The sequence below is a fragment of the Halichoerus grypus genome, chromosome 6, assembly GCF_964656455.1.
Source record: "Halichoerus grypus chromosome 6, mHalGry1.hap1.1, whole genome shotgun sequence".
In the NCBI taxonomy this organism is placed as follows: domain Eukaryota; kingdom Metazoa; phylum Chordata; class Mammalia; order Carnivora; family Phocidae; genus Halichoerus; species Halichoerus grypus.
Window position 1 is genome coordinate 37,444,417 of NC_135717.1, and position 20,356 is coordinate 37,464,772.

General features: G+C 47.6%; 1 protein-coding gene across 1 annotated transcript in view; it reads left to right on the plus strand.

Moving 5' to 3' along the window:
• The window catches only part of ADCY9 (adenylate cyclase 9), a 116,869-nt gene extending 97,103 nt beyond the window's left edge, over positions 1-19,766 (plus strand). The window contains exons 6-11 of the mRNA XM_036090826.2: positions 681-783; positions 1,706-1,914; positions 5,741-5,900; positions 6,848-6,996; positions 9,904-9,945; positions 15,338-19,766. Coding sequence (XP_035946719.1) covers positions 681-783; positions 1,706-1,914; positions 5,741-5,900; positions 6,848-6,996; positions 9,904-9,945; positions 15,338-16,526 — 1,852 coding nt within the window. The 3' untranslated portion in view covers positions 16,527-19,766. The remainder of the gene's footprint in view (positions 1-680; positions 784-1,705; positions 1,915-5,740; positions 5,901-6,847; positions 6,997-9,903; positions 9,946-15,337) is intronic.
• The last annotated feature ends 590 nt before the right edge of the window (positions 19,767-20,356 follow it).

Sequence of the window (20,356 nt, forward strand, 5' to 3'; positions counted from 1 at the left end):
TCCTGCAGTATACAAGGGATATTACTATTTGCTAGCAACTATAAAAGAATGAAAGAATCACAGAAAGCAGTTTTCATGTCTCTGCTATTAAAATCGTTGAGTGTTATTTTTCAGGTTTCACACACAGTCTGCATATGTGACAATAGCACTCCAATTATGCTAACTCTAAACAGTTTTGTGATAACAACCTGTCAGCTCTGACGGCGGTAATTGCTGTTAGTGCTCTGAACAACAGGACAGCCAGCTCTGAGTTAGGTTTTCATCGGAAGCCTTGGAATCAGCCTAAGTCCTCTCGGTACAGGCATGTCTGGTCCTCCAGAAGTGGTGGTTTCCTAGCATGGCAGAGCTGCCTTCTTCCCCGGACACTGGAAGATGTTTCCAGAAGCAGGGTGCTCATGACCTGTGCTATAATGATGGCAAATGGTCATGGCTTAGTGGAGCGGAAGCATAACATGTATTTTGAAAACACAAAGCACTTTCCAGACGTATGTTCTAAAGGAGAGGTCAAGCATTATCTGTCACGTAGTGACTCTTGGACATGGTTTTTGTGACACGCTTTGCGAGTGGTGTTTGGGTAGCTGCCGATATAGATAGATAGACAGATAGATATCAGTCTGCCGATAGAGTAAGTGCAATGCCTCTGTGCCGTGTTGATCAACTGCATGTTTCATTTCTCCTAGCCTGATGAAAGATTATTTTTTCAAGCCACCTATCAATCAGTTCAGCTTGAACTTCCTGGATCAGGAGCTAGAGCGATCCTACAGGACCAGCTATCAAGAAGAGGTGTGTTTCCCCTTCTACTTCTACTGAAGAAATTTGTTGTTTGCACCGGATAGTTCACTACCAGCTTTGTGCTTTGGCAGCTTTTTCTTTCCCCCCTTGAGTGATAGGAAAATGAAGGCTAGTACTGATTCCCGACAATCTGTAAGCCCCAAACTGCATCTGCATGTGAATTTATCCACACGGGGAGAAGACCCCCAATCTTTCTGTGCTCCTTTGTCTAGTGTCACTGGCATGTCATTTCCAGGCCCCTTTGCTCCGTGCTGGCCTTGTCCTCATTTTCTCCCTCCTTCCCGGTGACTCCCTAACACTATGTGCATGGCTCTTTGTTACGTTTACCACACCACCCTGACATTTCGGATCCTGTCCGTCCCCCCCGTTAGGCTGTGAGCTCCCAGAGGGCGATGTTTCATGTCTGCCCCCAGCACCCTGCACAGAGCCAGGCCCAGAGCATGCTCTTGAGTGAAGGCATGAGCATCTCTTACTATCTGTTGACCCGCCCATGCTTTCATCTGCTGTTGCTTCAATCCCTGCCTGATACTTCTGTCATGAAGCCAGCTGTCACACAGCCTGAACCTGGGACCCAGCCATTCAGTGGAAGCTTCACAAAATGGCTTTTGTGCAACGGCCTTTACAGATGCAGAGCCCATAACCCAGATTTCAGGCTCAGTATGTAATGTGTTTGTGAGAACTCACTGGTTTGTAATAGCTTGCTGTGTGACCTTGTGCAAGTTTCCTAACTGCTCTGTGCCTTAGTTTCCTCACTGTTAAATGGGATGGGAGAGATGGCCCACCTGAAGCACTTACCACTTGGTCCAGGGTGGGCAAGTGCTCAACAAATGTTGGCTGTGTTTTCCATGGAAATCCTACTCCGTGGCCACCTGTTTCCACTCATGCCTCCCACCTCCCCTCCTACCCCAAACAGGTTATAAAGAATTCTCCTGTGAAGACTTTTGCTAGTGCCACCTTCAGCTCCCTCCTGGATGTGTTTCTGTCAACAACAGTGTTTCTGATTCTCTCCATCACCTGCTTCCTGAAGTACGGGGCTGCCACCACGCCTCCCCCGCCTGCCGCCCTGGCAGTCTTCGGCGCCGCCCTGCTGCTGGAGGTGCTGTCCCTCGTGGTCTCCATCAGGTAAAGGCCCACCTGCCCAACTTTGCTCCAGCTTTTAGCCTTTAGCTCCCTCTGCTGGCTCACCAGTTAATGGCTGCACAGTCTGGTGGCAGCTCCGCTGGCCCGCCTCCTGACACCAGAGGCCTCTGCAAGCTCATTTCGGGTGACTGGTCCTCTTTCCTTCCCTCCGCCAGCTCTGCTGCTCAGCATCCTCCCTCACAGACCCCAGCCCTCGGCACAGGTGGGCACCTTCTTTACCAGAGGGTCAGTGTCCTCTGCAGCCCCTCAGCTGCCAGCTCCCCACTCCGAGACTTAAAAAGAACAAGTGGGGAGAGAGGGAATGAGAAAGGGAAGAGAAACAGAACAGAAGCATATAGGAGCACACAATGGGCGGCCGCCTGCGGGTCAGCAGGTGCCTCTTGTATATGTGCGAGCGAGACTCGAAACCCTTAGAAGGATTGTGGGTATCTGTTTCCACGAGCTTGGGTCAGGCAGTGGTTTCTTAGATATGACATGAAAAGCATGAGCAGCCAGAGAAAGAAGAGATAAGTTGGACCTCATCAAAATGTAAAACTTCTCTGTTCTGAAGAGCACCCATCCCTTCTCATGCCAGAGTGAGAGGGAGCCTGCAGGACAGGAGAGTCTATGCAGACTGCATCTGTGGTGAGGTCTGATACCTAGAATGTAAGCTCAGTAATGAAAAGACAAGCAACCCATTTAGAAATGGACGGAAGGTCTGAATAGGCAGCAGGGACCCCTGAGGGAAGGTAGGCCCTCAAGATCCACTCAGCCTGATGTCAGGGTTCAGCCCATCACCTGGGGAAACTTACAGCTGCTCTGAGTACTTCCGATAAAGTGTGAATGCATAGGGTACTCCATTCACATGCACACCCCCCCATCTGCCTCCTGGGCACCGTGCCCACCTCCTCTGTCCAGCCCTGTCTGTCTCAACAGGAGTCTTGCTAGTGATTGCCTCCAGAAGCTGGAGGTGAAACAGAAACGGGAAGAAGGGCCCTGACCTTGAGTTTCTGCCCCCCTTCCCCAACACCCCAGGACAGGAAACAATAGCCCCGGGTCTGCCCTGTGGCTTCTGAACGCTAGTCCCCCCACCACCCCACTTTGAAGTATATGGGCTGCATTGCCCTCCCCCCCCACTCCCCCTTTCCTCATCCCCCCATCCCTGCCTCTACCCCTGTGGCTCTTGGCAGAGGGTCTTTTCTGGCTGCTAGGGGCTTCAAACTTGACCCCTGTGCCTCCTCCAGGTTGAGATAACTGCAGGGTACGTCCTCACTGTCTACCCAAATTCCCCACCAGGGTTGAGCTGCGTGGTGCATAGCAAGGGACTCCTTGTAACACAGCCCTCCCTATGGGCCTGCCCCTCGAGTCTTGGCTTTGCACCCCTTGCTGAGCTGCCTGGGACCCACTCTCAAATCAGCTCTGCTTCTGGGGAATCCAAACCAAGGTATCCTCGGGCCCCTAGTTTGTCTTTTCCTTTTTAAAAACAGGTTTATTGTGATATAATTCATATATAAGAAATTCACTCATGTAAGTGTACAATTCAGCGATTCCTAGTAAACCTACAGAGTTGTGCAAACATCACCATATAATTTTAGAACATTTCAAAGAAAACCTGGCACCCATGTGCAGTGAGTCCCCTCACACCCATGCTCCCTGCCCTGGGTCCAGGTTTCGGTCTGACACAGGGCCTCCAGCTGGATAAGGCTCCAGCTCTCTTAGAGGCTAGCATTGTCTCCATTCCTTTTTCAAAAGCCCTTTACACCATTGTTTCCTGTTCCTTTGGACCCACTTCTACAGAAGCTGGGCTGTCCCTGGTGTGGAGACTGCAGAGGGCTGTAGGCCACAGAGATGCCAGGCTGGCTGCACCCAGGTGTGTGCTGGGCCTGTCACACCCACATGCTCGGCCAGTGCCTTCCAAATGAGGTGGCCGCTGCTCCTGATTGACCACTGGTGTGACTATAAAAGTTCACTTTACCCAAATCATCAAAGCCTGGGAGGCAGGGCTGGGAATGGGATGGAGTTCCTCTCACCACACAGAGGGCGTATTTAGGATCCCAGGTCTACGGGAATCTGTGCTTCAGAGTATGTGGGAGCCCCAGGGAGGCTGGTTCTGTGGCTGCTCCGGGGTACAGCCCCAGGCCTGGCACCTCCTCCAGAGGCCTTCATGCATCTTGACTTGCAGCCCATCCCTTCACTCCCCTCATTTTGTGCTGAACGCAGGCAGGCATGAGAACGGTGGGTCTCATCCTCAGAGCTCTGCCGTCCTGGGGACCTTCATGGGGGCCTCCCAGTCCTGCCTTCTCCCCGTTGGAACTTGGCTTCCTCTGTCTCCTCATGGGGCTTATGTATTCTGCCTTTGAGCATATTTGTGGTTATTCTTGGAAATATTCCCAGGACTCCATTATCCGTCAAGTGTCAGGAGGCCAGAACCATCCAGGCCCTAAAAGGGTCAGACAGGGCCTGGCTCCATGTGGAAAATGGCTGAGATTCACGGTTTTCTCGTGGAGATAATGTGTTTGTAGCCAGTGGTTGCTGCATGGTGGGTGTCCAGGACAGAAGGTGCAGGCATCTGGGTGTGTGGCAAAGACCCTTGAGGGGATCTTGTGCTGTTAAAGCTCAGTGGGGTTTCCTGGCACTTCCAGAGGTGAGGAGAGTGTGCCTGTCCCTTCTCCCCTCCCTGGCAGCCTGGCTTCAGAGAGGGTCTGTGTGCATGGGTCTCCCTGCCAAGCTGAATCCCAGTGCCCCTTCTTCCATCTCCTGCTGCTGGCATGAGGGTGCTGGCCCCTGCTGGCCCCAGGGCCCCTCACTTAGCCAGACTGTTCTTCCTTCTGAACAGCGGTTCTCAGCCCCACACACTTGCTCCCCCTTCTTTATGAAAATTATTTTGTGATGTCCACATCACTTATCTGAAACACAGCCTACTTATACACACAGTTTCAGAAGGAGTCGATGAAATGCTGTCACTCAAATATGAAAGAAAGAGCAAGGGAGCCATTTAAAAGAAAATATGTAGTGCTTCACCTCGTTCTTCCCAGGACACCACCACCTGAGAAGTCATAACAGAGTCCTCAGCTGTGTCCTCATGCGCACGATCACACAAATGTGACGGCTCCAAATGCGGACCACTAGCAGCGTGCGGGCTTGGGTGGCACAAACACTGGGTTGCCGCCTGTAACATGATTTCTGAAATGCTGAGTGAGCCTTGCTGGGGCCCCAAAGCAAAGGGTACTTCGCACAGTGGTTCATTCCTAGAAGATCAGCATGTGTTAGCAGCACAGAGACACAATGAGGCTCTGGGCTGAGGTCATTGTCAGCAGGGCTCTCTCTCTGGGTGTCTGGGGGGGCATGTGGCAGTCGTGTGGGATGCAGGGCAGAGCCACACTGTGTGTCTCAATGCGCCCCCCATCCCTGGCTCCTGCCCACCAGATGCCAGCCACATCCCTCAGAATTTGGGCCCTGCCAAATTCCCAGACACCTCCAAAGTGCCCTAGCAGCCTGTGACAGCAAGTGGTGACCTCTGAGGGGGCCTGTTAACATTTGTGTGCCCCATTCTTACATCTACTTTGAGACCCGCAGAAGCTCATGCTTGGCTTTGTACAAGCACGTGTTATCAGTATGCAACAGATGACCTTAAAATAAGGTATGATGAGCTGAGCAAGTCCAATTTACTTGCTGCCGACTGCAAGTGAGGGGGGCGGGGGCTCCGCCTGCCCCCATGTGCACGGCAGCCACATAGGTGAGAGTCAGTGGGTCTCCCGTCCTCATCTTCCCCAGCAGGCTGACCCGCCCACAGACACACCATTTCTCCTTTCTCCCCTCCTCATCCCAGGATGGTGTTTTTCCTGGAGGACGTGATGGCTTGTACAAAGCGCCTGCTGGAGTGGATAGCCGGCTGGCTCCCGCGCCATTTCATTGGGGCCATCCTGGTGTCACTCCCTGCTCTTGCAGTCTATTCACACATCACCTCTGAATTTGAGACAAACATACACGTAAGTAAAGGCCCAGTGACTTTGTTTCTGGACTCTTGGGGACTCCCTTATCTTTTTTGTTTGTTTTAGTAAGCCTGATGACTTGGGACAGCAATTTAAATATAGGCCTCTAAAGAGGTACAAAGTCTTTGTCACCACCTTGAGCTTCTCTTCTTAAAAGACTTGCCTGGGACAGAGGAACAGACAGGGAGGGCAGCACGCGGCCTGTCTAGATGCTCGAGCCTGTCACTGGCCATGGCCAGGGAGAGATGGGTACGACGCTGCCCTGCCCAGCTCACATGTGACCTCTCCAACCTCACCTGCTGCTCACCGAGCTCCAAATCCGTTATTTTCCTATGCATATTACCAAGCAGCATCTGTCCCACGTTTCCAGATAAGATATGGTGCTCACCTGTTGAACTGGCACAGTTAGGTGACTGGCCTCTGGGCTGGCTGCTGTCGATCAGGGAAGGAGCTTCCAAGTTAAACCGCATGAAGACTGAATTAATGCCCTTGTGGAAAGTTCTATTTTTGGTGAAAGTGTAACATGAGCTGCCAGGCGGGCTGACTGCATTTGATACTTTAACACCAAATTACATTTCCGTTGGCATGCGGGAGCATGCCTGAAGGAAGGCTTTGTAGAGGTAACCACCTACATGGTGGCGGTGTGGAGACGGGTGGCTTACCTTCCCTTTCCTCCAGAATGATGTGTGCAGTTTCCACACATCTGGAGGAGAGTTTTAGTGCCAGTGCGAGCTTGCAGCCTAAAGCTTGGGGTGATTAACCCAACGATTTATGATCTGTCCCTGAAACTGCCAGATACTTTGCGATATTTGTGTTATTTTTATATCAAAAGAAAGATAAGTGAGTGAATCCTTTGATGTCAGCATGCTCAGCTGGAAGTGAGGCAAGGGGCCCACACAGCGAGGGCGTGATGGGTCACTAACTGTGCTGGCCCCTTGTTGCAGTTCACCATGTTCATGGGCTCAGCCGTCCTGATCACCGTCGTGCACTACTGTAACTTTTGCCAGCTCAGCTCCTGGATGAGGTCCTCCTTAGCCACCATCGCTGGGGCTGGGCCCCTGTTGCTGCTCTATGTCTCCCTGTGCCCTGACAGGTAGGTCCACCACTGTGCTCTGCGTCTGGTGCCCTCGCCGGCTGGGACACCTTTCCTGACCTCGCTTCTCTCACATCCATGCTTATGCCCTCTCCCTCTGCTCTATCAGATACTGTCAAAACATGATGTAGCTTCCAACATACACAATGTCAACATCCTAATGAAATGTCCAAACGCTAATATGCAAAAGAAAGAAAAAGAAAATAATTCTTCATGACATAATCTGTATTTGCATATAGACATCCTCGAGTGATCCCTGCCTGGAAGACGTAGAGCGGTAGACACGTGCTTGAACTTACTTATGATGGAGAAGTAGGACCAGAAGCCGTTTCATACGAGATGATCAAGAAAGTGAAGGAGTAGAGGTATAGGGAGACACAAGAAAGCAAAGAGGAAGTTGGTTCTAACCTCATTTGAGTAAGGGTAATATACCCAGTTTGCAGGTTGCTGAAGGAAAGGAAGTGAAGAGGTAAGGTGTTCTTGCAAATGGCCTGGGCCTTATTTATAAATACTGACTCACTGTTGTGACGTGTGTGTCATGACGTGAAACGGAGTGATGACCAGTCACTGGAAATATATCTTTTATCTTGAAGTCCTTCCACATAATGAAGAACACTTTTAGTCTGTGGTATTCAAATGGCCTTCAAAACCTTATCACTGGTAGATGCCAAGGAATAGATAGGATGGCATGGGAAAAGAAAGGATCTGTGGGAAAGACCTGGGGGGACAGAAGCGGTTCTTACCGTCGTGCTACAAAAAATGAAAATATATAGGATGGCAATGATATGTGCTATATATCAGACATCCTATATTCATGAAATCCAGTAAGATCCCTTTCATGTGCCCTACTAATTGAATAATGTTTGATTCTTAGTCTGTTAAAAACAGATCTCAAATTGATTGTTGCACATTTGCATTTGGTTTTGCAGCAATCAGCCTTTTTCAGCTAAATATGTAGTTGGAAATACAGTGATATATAAGAGAGCAGAATGCTCTCAGTGAGTGGTTCAGAAAGTTTAGGATAATGTCTTAAAACCATTAAGCTTCTGCTTCTGTAACAAACTTCTCCTAAATATTGGACTTTTTGTAACTGCTTATAAAAACATTTTACTATTAACGTATATTAAAAAACTGCTCTTTTATAATTACTGTGGGTCTAGGCTAGCAAGATATTTCAGAGTTACACAGGGCATTCCTTCATTGTGCCTTGCAGGACATCTAACATTCCTGGCTCCTCAAATTATTATGACAACCAGAAGGAGCCCCAACACTTCCAAAATGCCCCCTAGGAATGGCATTACTGTTGCTGAGAACCATTGCTTTAATAAGTTCAGAAGTAGAAGATGATCCAATTTGTTGCAATATCAAATATGAAACCACCATAGTGTATCTTTGGGTATTACCAAAGCAGTGGTCAGTAATGGACAAAGTAAGCATCCTTCTCCTCAGTTAGATTTTATAAAATATGATGACATGAAAGGCACTCAAGTATTCTGCAAATTAAGATCAAAAGGGAATTTTAAGCAGAACTGTCTTTCAGCATTTGAAAGGAAACTTTAATGAATAGTTAAATTACTTTAAGCAGAACAAAGCGTACATTTCCCTTTTTGAAGGTATGGCCATCTGGAATTAGGGTCATTATGAAGCTCTTTCCCAAGAGCATGAGATTCATTAGTCTGCCTTTTAACCTTTTAAAAGAACCATGATAAATACCGCCCCCCCAGCCACTCGCATTATCATTCATTCACTGGTGTGGGGCTTTTCCACTTGGATCTGGAGGGACCAGAGTGATGAGGGACCAACTCCATCAGCTTTGTCCAGAATTCAAAGAGCAGATCTTGGGCTGCAGCTGAATCTCCCCTTCACCTAGTACTTCTCCCTACTTGCAGAATACTTTGAGTGCATCCACCTGGCCATCACCACTGAGCCTCACGGGGTTTAGGAAGCATGGGGAGTGGTGAACACAAATACAGACAGGCCCCCTGTGTAGGGGAGGGGATTTCTGAGAACCATGCCAGCCTCGCAGGGGGACACGGACATAAAAAGGGCTGTGCACATGTGAAGAGGGACAGTGTCATAGTCGTGCCTAGGCAGGGAGAGAAGATGACATACGGCCTCAGAACGTGTCTGTGCTGTAGCTCTTGCTTTCTTTCCTTCCCCGTGAAGTCATCTAACACCCCCTGTGATGGTAAAAGCCACTCTAAGCCATCCCCTGGCCTCTGCTGCCCATGGGGAGCTGCTTGCAGAAGCTTTGTAAGGTCCCCCTTTGCAGTGAGTGGGCAGGCAGATCTAGCGGACCAGGAAGTGTGGGGGCACGAGGCTGATTTACTGACCTGGGGGGATGCTGGGTGCAACAGGACCCCAGAAGAAGCTGTGAGGGGTGTGGAAAGGGTACCACATGTTGCAGGTCCTGCCCTGACACCGAGAGAGCGTTCTTTATTGTATGTGGTTTCCAAGCCCCAGGATGGGGATTCGATTGCTTTGGGCACACCAGGAGCAAAGTCTGGCCTCTCAGGTCAGCCAGCGTCTCCAGCAGATCCTTTCTAAATCAGTCCTTTGTCAGTGGGCATCGCTGTTGATCATGACTGGTTTCTAGCCTGTGGGATCACGTGGAAAAGTCCTTATGTCACATGAGTGCCTTAGAGACTTCTTGTTTGGTTTTGCTCTTTGGCGATGGTACCTCCCTACCTGATGTGAAGGCCTGTCAGCTGCGTCACTGTCTCTGCCTGCTGTGATTTTTAGTTCACACATGATATCAAATTATAATAAAGAATCAACTATCCTTATTGTCTGACTTCATCTCCATATTAAAAAAAGGGAAATTGTTTTTTAAACTCTTCTCTGTTTCACTTTATATAACGCCTTCTTTGCTTTTTATAATAATATTTTTCTGCATTTTAATTTCAGTTCCATAGTAATTTCACACCTTGATGCAGGACGGAATTTCAGGTGAGCTTTTAACGTCGTGCCTGTGTCTGAACAAACGAGGGTAACTGTATGAGTACTGTGTCTTTCTCAGCTTCCTAAAAAGCAGTCGTATCTTGAAGAAAAAGAATTGTATGTAATTCTTAAAAGAATAAGTGGAAAATACCTACTTGTTGAAATATCAGATCATAGTTGTAGTATCTTATTGAGAAAACGAATGATTGTTAAGAACATAGTAGATTTAGCTTAATTTTACATAAGATGTCAGCATGTTATGCAGGAAATCTCTCAAGTCTAAGAAAGTACTTATTTTAATTCCCTAAAATATTTTGAAGTTACTACTAGAAATTTGAAATAATAAATGCTAGACCCTTGCTTTACTATAAACATCAAACTAAAATCTGTATCAACTGAAGAGTCAGAAATAAACATTAAATTATATAAAACTATATAAAAATCTAGAAAAAATAGAATTAGTTTGCAAGCCTCTAAGACAGAGGTAACTTTCCAGTCTTACAAATAATAAATAGAACTACACAGGCCCAAAAATAAAAGACTGATTGGCACATTGATGGGGTCGGGGGAATCAGAGCAGGCGGAGAAAAGCATCTCTGGGCCGTTATATGAAGAGTTAAAACCTGCTTAAATAAAGGACAAAAACCAAAAAAATTTACAAGAGGAAATGTAGGGAGAAGCTAACTATGTTACTACTGAAGTCATTGCACATTTAAATAACTACAAAATCCTTTTGGTCTTTTACATAGTACCTTCAAGATGTTACATTGTGCATACCCAGCCCAAGCAAGGGCTGGTACATTCATACCCACATTCATACCCGGGTGGGTGTTTATTTTGTTAAGCTGCCAGGCACTTATAACATATGGTTTATTTCTCATAATAACTTGACACAGTAGGTGACTTTGTCTCCATTTTCCAGATGAGGAAGCTGAAGTTCAGAGAAGTTAAGGAACCTGTCTGTGGTCATACAGCTAGTCGTCGGCAGTGTTTAAATCCTGGCCTCCCTCACTACCAGGCCATGCTCTTTCTGCCAGGCCTCATTACTCCTCAGAATGGTACATAGTTTTAGAAAGTACTTTGATGATCTACGGAAGTGTTCATAGCCTTTAACCTAATAATTCTGTTTTTGCTTATCTACCGAGGGGATAATTCAGCATATGATAAAGGCCACCTGCCCAAAAATATTGATCACAATGGCTGATAACATTGAAAATCCATCAGCAACTTCAGTTGCCAGTAAAAAGAAATGAATTAAATTATGACCATGTGCTCAGATATTGCTGCTGTTAAGATGCAGCAGTAAGAAAAACACCTACCATGTGAAATTGCATGTCTGTAGCTACAGCCAGGTATTTCATTATATAGATGAAAAAAATGTAAAATATGTCATAGTTATGATCTGGTAATGAGTGATTTTTTTTGTTTCTACAATTAAAAAAATCTCTGTGGACACATAGTGGGAAGGAGATTTAAAGTATGGAACAAAGGTAGGATGCAGATGTGTTTCTATGATGATCACGACTATAGCATTTAAAATAAAACACTTAGCTTTTTTTTTTAAAGATTTGATTTATTTGATAGAGAGAGCAGGAACACAAGCAGGGGGAGTGGGAGAGGGAGAAGCAGGCTTCCCGCTGAGCAGGGAGCCTGATGCGGGGCTCGATCCCAGGACCCTGGGATCATGACCTGAGCCGAAGGCAGACGCTTAACGACTGAGCCACCCAGGTGCCCCAAACACTTAGCTTTTTTAAAGCAAACTTTTTATTGACGAATATATAACATTGCACAGAAAAGTGTCCAGATTGTAAGAACACAGCTCAGTGAATTTCCACAAGTGAGCACACCCCATTCACTGCCACTTGGACCAAGAAATAGGACATTACCAGTACCCCAGAAGCACCCTCTGTGTCCCAGCTTGGTGACCCCCAGCCTCGCATCTGTAGGCATAGGCATAGATTTTAAATGGCACTGAAATACACCAAAATGTTAACAAATTCCATGGTAAGCTGGTTAGGACCATGAGTGATCTTTGTTTTCTGTTTTTCTCTCTGTTTTAATCCCTCTTCTCCATGATAATGAATTATACTATATTTTACTCTAACTTCCAATTATGACTTAATGTCCAACTATTAGGTCATAAATTGACTCTTGCATTTAGTCCCATAAAATTCCTCTTTCTGGAACTGACCTTTGCTATTTGAATTTGGGAATCTTTGTTCCTTGTGTAGTGGAATGAGAAATATAGGTTATCGATGGGAAGTGATTGTCTTTCCTACTTGTTCCAGATCTCTGTTGCACGGCAGCCCCTTGGGCACTAAGTGTAAATCTGTGTATTAGGACGCCCCTTTTAAACAGATGAAAGCAAACATCACAGTCTGTTTCCCTTTCTCTCTGTGTTCCACAGTTCCCCTCCTCTGTCCATAGGGTCTGGCCTGGGCCCCTCCCCAGAGTCAGGCCGCACTACAGCGAGGAAAGCAAGAGTAGCAGCCTGCTTGAGGAAAGCCAGACACATCACCCATTTCTGCCACAGGGCTACAAAGTCTGATTGGACCATTAAGATGATGTTAAGCCTTGGTGATGTCTACTCATAAAGGGGGCTGTTCCTCAATGTTACCACTTTGGAGAAACAGAAAGAAAGGTTACCTCCTAACCCAACAAGATGGACTCACCCAAGAAAAGACTTACTGCCTCCTGTTGCAGATTCTCTCCCTACTCTCAAGCGAGTTAGAAGGCTTGCAGGGCTGGACACAAATCTGTTTCAGTCATCTAAAATAATTCACTGTTTAGTACTTGAGATTCACAATATGTATTGCCATTTGATTAAATGACAGAAGAATAAGTGTGCTGTGTCTTACCATAGAGGCATTTTTTGGTTCCTAGCTCACAGGGGCCAAGTCATGGAACTCATGGCAGGGGTCCCCAAGACCACCCCCAGAACAGGAATTCGCTAGGAGGATTCAAGACTCCACACATAGTCGTACTCGTGGCTGTGATTTATTACAGTGAAAGGACATAAAGCAAAATTAGCAGTGAGAAAAGGTACATGAGATAGAGTCCAGAGGAAACCAGTTGCCAGCTTTCAAGAGTCCTGTCCCCGTGGCATAGTCCAGGACGCTCTGAATTCCTCCAGCGGTGAGCTTGGACAGTGCAGATGAAATGTTGTCCACCAGGGGAGCCCATCAGAGACTCTGTACCCTGGGTTTGTATTAGAGGCTGGTCACATAGGCATCTCTGCTGTGGGGACCAAAATTCCAGACTCTCAGAAGGAAGGCACAGTCTAGGCACGGTGAGCCCCTCTTATCAAGGAGGGGTGGGAACCTCCCCAAATCCAAGATCCTGATGCCAGCCTTGGGCACTCTTGCCAGTGCCTTTCTATGGATGGCAGCCTCAGGCCTGCTATGTTAACTGCTTTCTGCACAGAATCTGAGGCCAGTAGGGGCTTAGCGATACTCTGCTTCAGTTTACGTGGGAGGAAATTGAGACCTAGAAATCTTGCCCAGGGTTCCAGAACTCTGCAGTGGTCCAGCTGGGACAGAGTCCCAGGATTCTTATTCCAAGGCCAGGACTTTTGTGACTGTGTTTCGTAGGGGACCATTATGGCCAGATTGGTCAAGTTCATTATGTTTTGTAATGTTCTGAAGTCACAGGTAACAGTAAAACTTATTAAACGCTCTGATTACAGAATTGAGTTTTTGGTGCCATGGAGCTATCGAAACTGAGGACCCATCCATTTTATATATAATTATATTTATACAGTGACTCGACCCATTGACACATAAAATCTAGAAGCCCACTCTGTGTGCTTTAGAAGCACATCAGGGCCCAGAATTTATATGAACAGAGCAGTCACAGTTTTGTAAACAAACAGAAGAAAGACAAGAAGGAAATGCAACCCTCATTAACAGTTGATGGCCTCTGGATGATCAATAATGGATGAATCTTTTCTTCTTTCTGCGTTTTCCCCTAAATTTCTTCTGATGAGAATGTAGTATTTTTAAGTGGAAAAAGTACCTCTAAAAAAGAAGCTTTCAAAGAGACTGTGTGTGTGTTAATCTTCAGTCACAGCTGTTGCTCGTCAGCACCATCCAACTACAGAACAGCCCCCCGCCCCCCAAGAGCAGGCTGTTATTGGAGGGAACAGAAATGAGAAGGGTGATGTGGAAATTTCTAATGGAATCATAAACGTGCAGTAGTTGAAGTGACTCAGCATTTCCAACTTCAGTAGTTTATCCCTTCTGTAGACTCCCTTCTATGCATGGGGATGGCATGGCGGCAGCATTCCCTGGGAGAAAGGGATGGGCACAGGCCAAATGCCCAGGATTGGACCCTGATTGTTACAGTACATGCATGTATTCGAATTTCTTGCAACCACAAGGAAACCACAACTTTCTCATAGGAAAGACACTTATTTTATACCACTGTTTATGCTGTTTGAGTTTTTCACAAGGTGCTACTCTTAAAAGTATACATATTGGGGCACCTGGCTCAGTTGGTTAAGCATCTGACTCTTGATCTCAGCTCAGGTCTTGAGCTCAGGGTCATGAGTTCAAACCCTGTGTGGGGCTTCATGCTGGGCATGGAGTCTACTCAAAAAAAAAAAAAGAAAAGTATACCTATTATTTGTAAAAATGTTAACGGTCTTAAATGACTTTGACAAAACAGAACTAACCCAGTAGGGGGTAATGGTACATTGGCGGACTTTTATACAAGTAGGCAATAAAGAACTTACACTCATTGTTTGTAAAATTATACATCTATCAGAACTAAAGTTGGATTAGGAATCTAAAAAGTGAGTATGTCAGAGAATGTTAAATTTCTTGGGTATGATGATGGTAGTGTGGTTACATAGGGAAATGTCCTTATTCTTAGGAGATGGGGACTGAAATATTCATGATCAAAGGGTCATGATGTCTGCAGCTTACCTTCATAATGTTCAGCGGGAAAGCTGTGTGCACGCGTGTGTGTGTTGACAGAGGGAAAGAGCAAAGCCACAGAACGTCAGCAATTGTTGAATCCAGAAGAAGGGTGTACAGATGTATTATTAGTCTCTTAACTTTCCTATAGTGTTTAGAATTTTCAAAATAGAAAGTTTGTGGAAATGAAAAGATTTTTAAAATCAAGGAGCTAAAGACTCCTGAAGAACAAAGCAGTCGCCAAGTAGTTACTCAGAAATCAGTTACAAAAATCAGTCTTTATCTCAGCACCCCTTCAGCCAGCCAGCTAAACAGGGTCAGGTAGCTTTTCGGCTGCAGGTCATTGACATGTTGAACTCCACAGACCTTGGTGCAGAGTGCTAGTTAGCTGGGCTGTTTCAGAACCCGCAAGTCCTGTGCAGCAACCTCTCTCTTAAAAGATGCACTTAAGAAGGTACGTCCTTTCTCTTCTCTTTACTCTCCAGTTCCGAGGGGAATCCGTGCAATAGTTCCTTGCCACGTGATGGCGGAACAGCCAGCCTGATTGGCCAGGAAGTGATTCTTGTCTTCTTCCTCCTGCTCTTGTTGGTCTGGTTCCTGAATCGAGAATTCGAGGTCAGCTACCGCCTGCACTACCACGGGGACGTGGAGGCGGACCTTCACCGCACCAAGATCCAGAGCATGAGGGACCAAGCCGACTGGCTGCTGAGAAACATCATCCCCTACCACGTGGCTGAGCAGCTGAAGGTCTCCCAGACCTACTCCAAGAACCACGACAGCGGAGGCGTCATTTTTGCCAGCATCGTCAACTTCAGTGAGTTCTACGAGGAGAACTACGAGGGGGGCAAGGAGTGCTACCGGGTCCTCAACGAGCTCATCGGGGACTTCGACGAGCTCCTGAGCAGGCCAGGCTACAGCAGCATCGAGAAGATCAAGACCATCGGGGCCACGTACATGGCTGCGTCGGGGCTGAACGGCGTCCAGTGCCAGGACGGCAGCCACCCGCAGGAGCACCTGCAGGTCCTGTTTGAGTTCGCCAAGGAGATGATGCGCGTGGTGGACGACTTCAACAGCAACATGCTGTGGTTCAACTTTAAGCTCAGGGTGGGCTTCAACCACGGGCCGCTCACAGCGGGGGTCATCGGCACCACCAAGCTGCTGTATGACATCTGGGGCGACACCGTCAACATCGCCAGCAGGATGGACAGCACAGGGGTGGAGTGCCGCATCCAGGTGAGCGAGGAGAGCTACCGCGTCCTGAGCAAGATGGGCTACGACTTCGACTACCGGGGGACAGTGAACGTGAAGGGCAAGGGCCAGATGAAGACCTACCTGTACCCAAAGTGCATGGACAGCGGGGCCGTACCACAGCACCAGCTATCCATCTCCCCGGACATCCGAGTCCAGGTGGACGGCAGCATCGGGCGGTCTCCCACGGACGAGATCGCCAACCTGGTGCCTTCTGTACAGAACACGGACAGGGCGTCTCTGGGTTCCGAAAACAGCGTGCAGGCCAAGGACACTCACCTGTCCTTGAAGAGGCCGTGGAAAGAGCCCGTCAAAACTGAAGAAAGGTGTCGATTTGGCAAAGCCATAGAGAAAAGTGACTGTGAAGAAGTGGGCATGGAAGAAGCCAGTGAGCTCACCAGGCTCAACGTTTCCAAGAGCGTGTGACGCAGCACCCGTCGCTGCCACGGTGCTCTGCTCCTCGAAACACAATCATGTTTGTACTTGCCTGTTGTGCGTCCCGAGCACCACAGCCTCCATCGCTGGATGTGGCGCTGCGTGGTCATTGCTCTGACGTCTTTGTGCGCCACACACATCCGTCTCTTTGCTTTTTGTCCCCCAGAGCCCTGTCCCCTGGGTGTGAGCGTCAGCAGCATGGAGAACAAGTGCCTTCAGGGGTGGCCCAGCCTCGCGTTTGGGGACACAGGCCGCCCGTGGAGATCGCGGCATTGGGTATTGCTGGACTTTTTAAACGAAGCTGTGGTTAAGATATCATTTTTATTGCTTTTTCTCACAAGACACTTTGGGTTTTTGTTTTGTTTTTGTTTTGTTTTTGCTCGTACAATGTTTTTGCAGGTTTTTTTTTTTTCTGTATACATACTAGTGTTTTCCAGTGACCTGACCTTTCTATGTAAACACATACACGCACACACTTTCATTTATGAATCTGAGATCAAGTGCCAGTAACTCACTGTGAGGGGAGGTGGGGGGGCGTTGCGAGCAGCCCCCAGACAGGGTGGCCCGCGCCCTCCCAACCTGCACCTTCCAGAGCACCCGGGCCCTCAGGGGCCGTGGGGCATTAGGGCTTCCTCCCTGTGCAGGCCAAGATTGCAGATGCTAACCAGTAGCAGAGCTTGTGAACCCAGGCCTCAGGTATTTAAAAGCCGTGTTTCATTCTGCCCCAGACACCAAGGGGTCTTCCAGCTGGGAGCGAAGGGGTTTGTCTTTGAAGCTGAATCCTCTGAGAGGGAAACTCAAAATAAACGTCTGAGGGTTGCATTTATTTATTTATTTATTTATCAGGAAATGTGTGTTTTGGTGGAGGGGCGGCCAGGTCATTCTGGCGAAGGGACATAGGCTGGGTTGGGGGGAGGGGGTCTGTAGGGGGCACACAGAAGGATGAGAAGATGTCCATTAGTGCTTTGGCCACTCTGGGCCACCCAGGGGCTCCCCACATGGGCTGAGCAAGACCTGGCCGGGCCCGGCCAGCGCACCCTGGGATGGAGATGCTCTCAGCCACTAATGGGCACTGCCACTTCTGTCCCGAGGGCTGCAGATCCATGCCCTTGGGGCCCTCCCGCTGCAGAGCCCTGCCCCGCGTGAGGCAGGAGGCCTGAGCCGAGCACAGCGGTGGGCAGGCAGTGCCAGTGGGCTTGGCTTGCACATATCCAAGAAATTTCTCATCCTTTCCCGTTCTTGGCTTGTGCAGGGCCTGTGTGTGGCAGGCTTGAACCCGGTGAATCCCAGCCTTCTTTAGATGGAGTTCTCACGCTGTGTGTAGAGACAGAATCATCCGCATGCACACGAGGTGTTGAGCTAGGGCAAGGAGAGAAAACCTAAGGAAAATCACTTCTGGGCCCTTTGTTGATGATCCTGCCTGTGATGACGTTTTGCCACGTTGAGTCTGGAGGGTATGTAGAGTTGAACTGAGGCTCGTGTTGCCCTGTCATCGGCATAGTTACTTTCAAGGTGACTCTAGCGTACGGTTCACAGGATAGTTTGAGGACTAGCTCCTTCTCTGTTTAAGGTCTTCATCGGCATTCGCTGTGCGTTTTCTTTTCGCTGCTAAATCTCTGTATGACTATCACATCTACATCAAGTCCCATTATCAATCCCCCCTCCCAAAATTCATCGAGAATCTGCCATTTCTGGCATCAGGAAATACTGATTCTGATGGGTCAGCTCCCCAGGGGGGACACGCGTGGGGTGGCCTCCCAGCAATGCAGCCATAGCCAGGATCTTGACGTCCCAGGGAGTCGAGAGCATTCTCGGTAACTAAGATCTTCCTTCAGGTTTTACTGTCAGTTTGTTGGTCTTCCAATGCTGGAGGAAGGATGGTGTGACAATACCTCTTGCTTCTAAAGAATGTATTCTTACAAGATACTGCAGAATTTTTATTTTTATTTTAAAACACTACCCGACACTGTCCTTGTCCATAGGGACTGTGGGCATGTTAGGGACTCCTCCCACCAGTGTTGAGGCACGTATTTGAGTGTGGTCCTCTCCTTTTGCCTTCTGTCCTCAGGCTCTGTAACTCTGGCAGCAGCTAAGGGGCTGGGTGTTTGCCGACAGGTCGCCTGCGTCTCCACTGTTCCACTCAGAACATGCCCTACAAGGTTCGTCTCTGCACATGCTTCCTCCCCAGCACATTCTCTTTTCCCTTCCCCTCCTGCAGAGGTGTTTGTGATTCCTGACCCTGGGAAGCCGCAGACCGCAGGGAGAGGGTCTTAACATCTGGCGATCTGGTCCAGCAGCGTGCGCATTGGAGCCTTTGATGGTTGGCTCACCCAGAGGCATGATTTGAAACTCACCCAGAGTTTCAAATTGTCTTTTAAAAAAACACCCCGAGCCTTTCTAAATCACCAGTACAGATGTTCTCTCTGGGCCACCAGGCGACTTGGGTCCTTCCCAGTTCCCTGCCCTGAAGCATACCTCAACGCAGGAGCACAGAATCTCTGCAACAGAAACGCCATGTATCCAGCTCCGATGGCGTTGAACAGAGAATCACTGAGGACAGGCCCCTGAGCAGCGGTTCAAGTGCTACCAATACGACGGATGTGCTCTTCACAGAGGCAATACCTCTTATGAACTTAGGTCAGGAAGCAATACTTCAGAATTGAATGTGTGTAAATAGTCGCTTTGAGTTGCAATTGCCGTTTTCTTCTTGGCCCCAAGTCAGATCGAATTATACATATATATATACACACACACACACAGTATGTATATGTGTGTGTATATGTATATATAAACAAGCACACCTAATTTTATCCAGTGCAAACAAATGTAGAGCATCAGTTATGAAGCCCTTAAGTAGCTTGAAGAGTCACACCGATTATGCAACACCTGCACGCGACTCCATTAACCCTGACTCCGCTCTTGGAGGCAGCACCTGCACATTTGCACACGACACTGAGAGCCAGAGGGCCGCGTGCTTCCCGCTACGTGGACTGTAATAATGTGTAGTTTCCAAAGATCTGTCTGCGTTTGCATTTCTAGATTTTTGAGGTAAGCGTTTTTTCGCTGGTTGTTTCAGAAAATCACATCATGCCTAGAACCTGAAATTAAATTAACAAGAACCAACTGTTTGCATTTTCCATCTTTCCTTCACTCTGCTCTTTTTAAATTGTTAACTCTATTTCAGAATGCATCCACTCAAGAAATGGATATTAAAATATTCTAAAATCTAAATATTTGATGCCTGGTATTTCCTCGTTGAAAAGATCAGTTAACACTTCAGAAATCAGGGCACTCCTTATTCCCTGAGATTTGTGGCTAAAATAAGAAGATTTGCTTTTCTTTCACATCATGACTTTAAAAACGAGACAACTAAAAAAACAAAAACAACAAAACAACCCTATTTATGTATGTGGTTTCTTTTTGTTTAATGGACATATTTGCTACAGTTAATTTCGACTGAAAAATATTTTTATATGGAAATTAAAAAAAATAAAAGGTTATAGGACAAGTTTGGCTTGCAACGATATCCCTATTTTATTAGGCCTTCTAAATTGTTTTTCCTGCAAGATCTTAGGAGAAGGAATTGACTGAGAAAATGAAGTAGGTTTTCTGAAAAGACACACCCACACAGCCTGTTCCTGGGGGTGTCTACATCAGGGGAAGTCACAGACCCATCTCAGAATCCATTTAAAGTCACAGTCACTCTTCCCCAAAACACATACATGCCATTTGTGCGTATCTCAGAGGTTCACAACACCTCCAGGTTCGAAGCAAAACCATAGATCTGTTGGGGTGTAGAGCCTTTTCCCCTACGAAGTCTT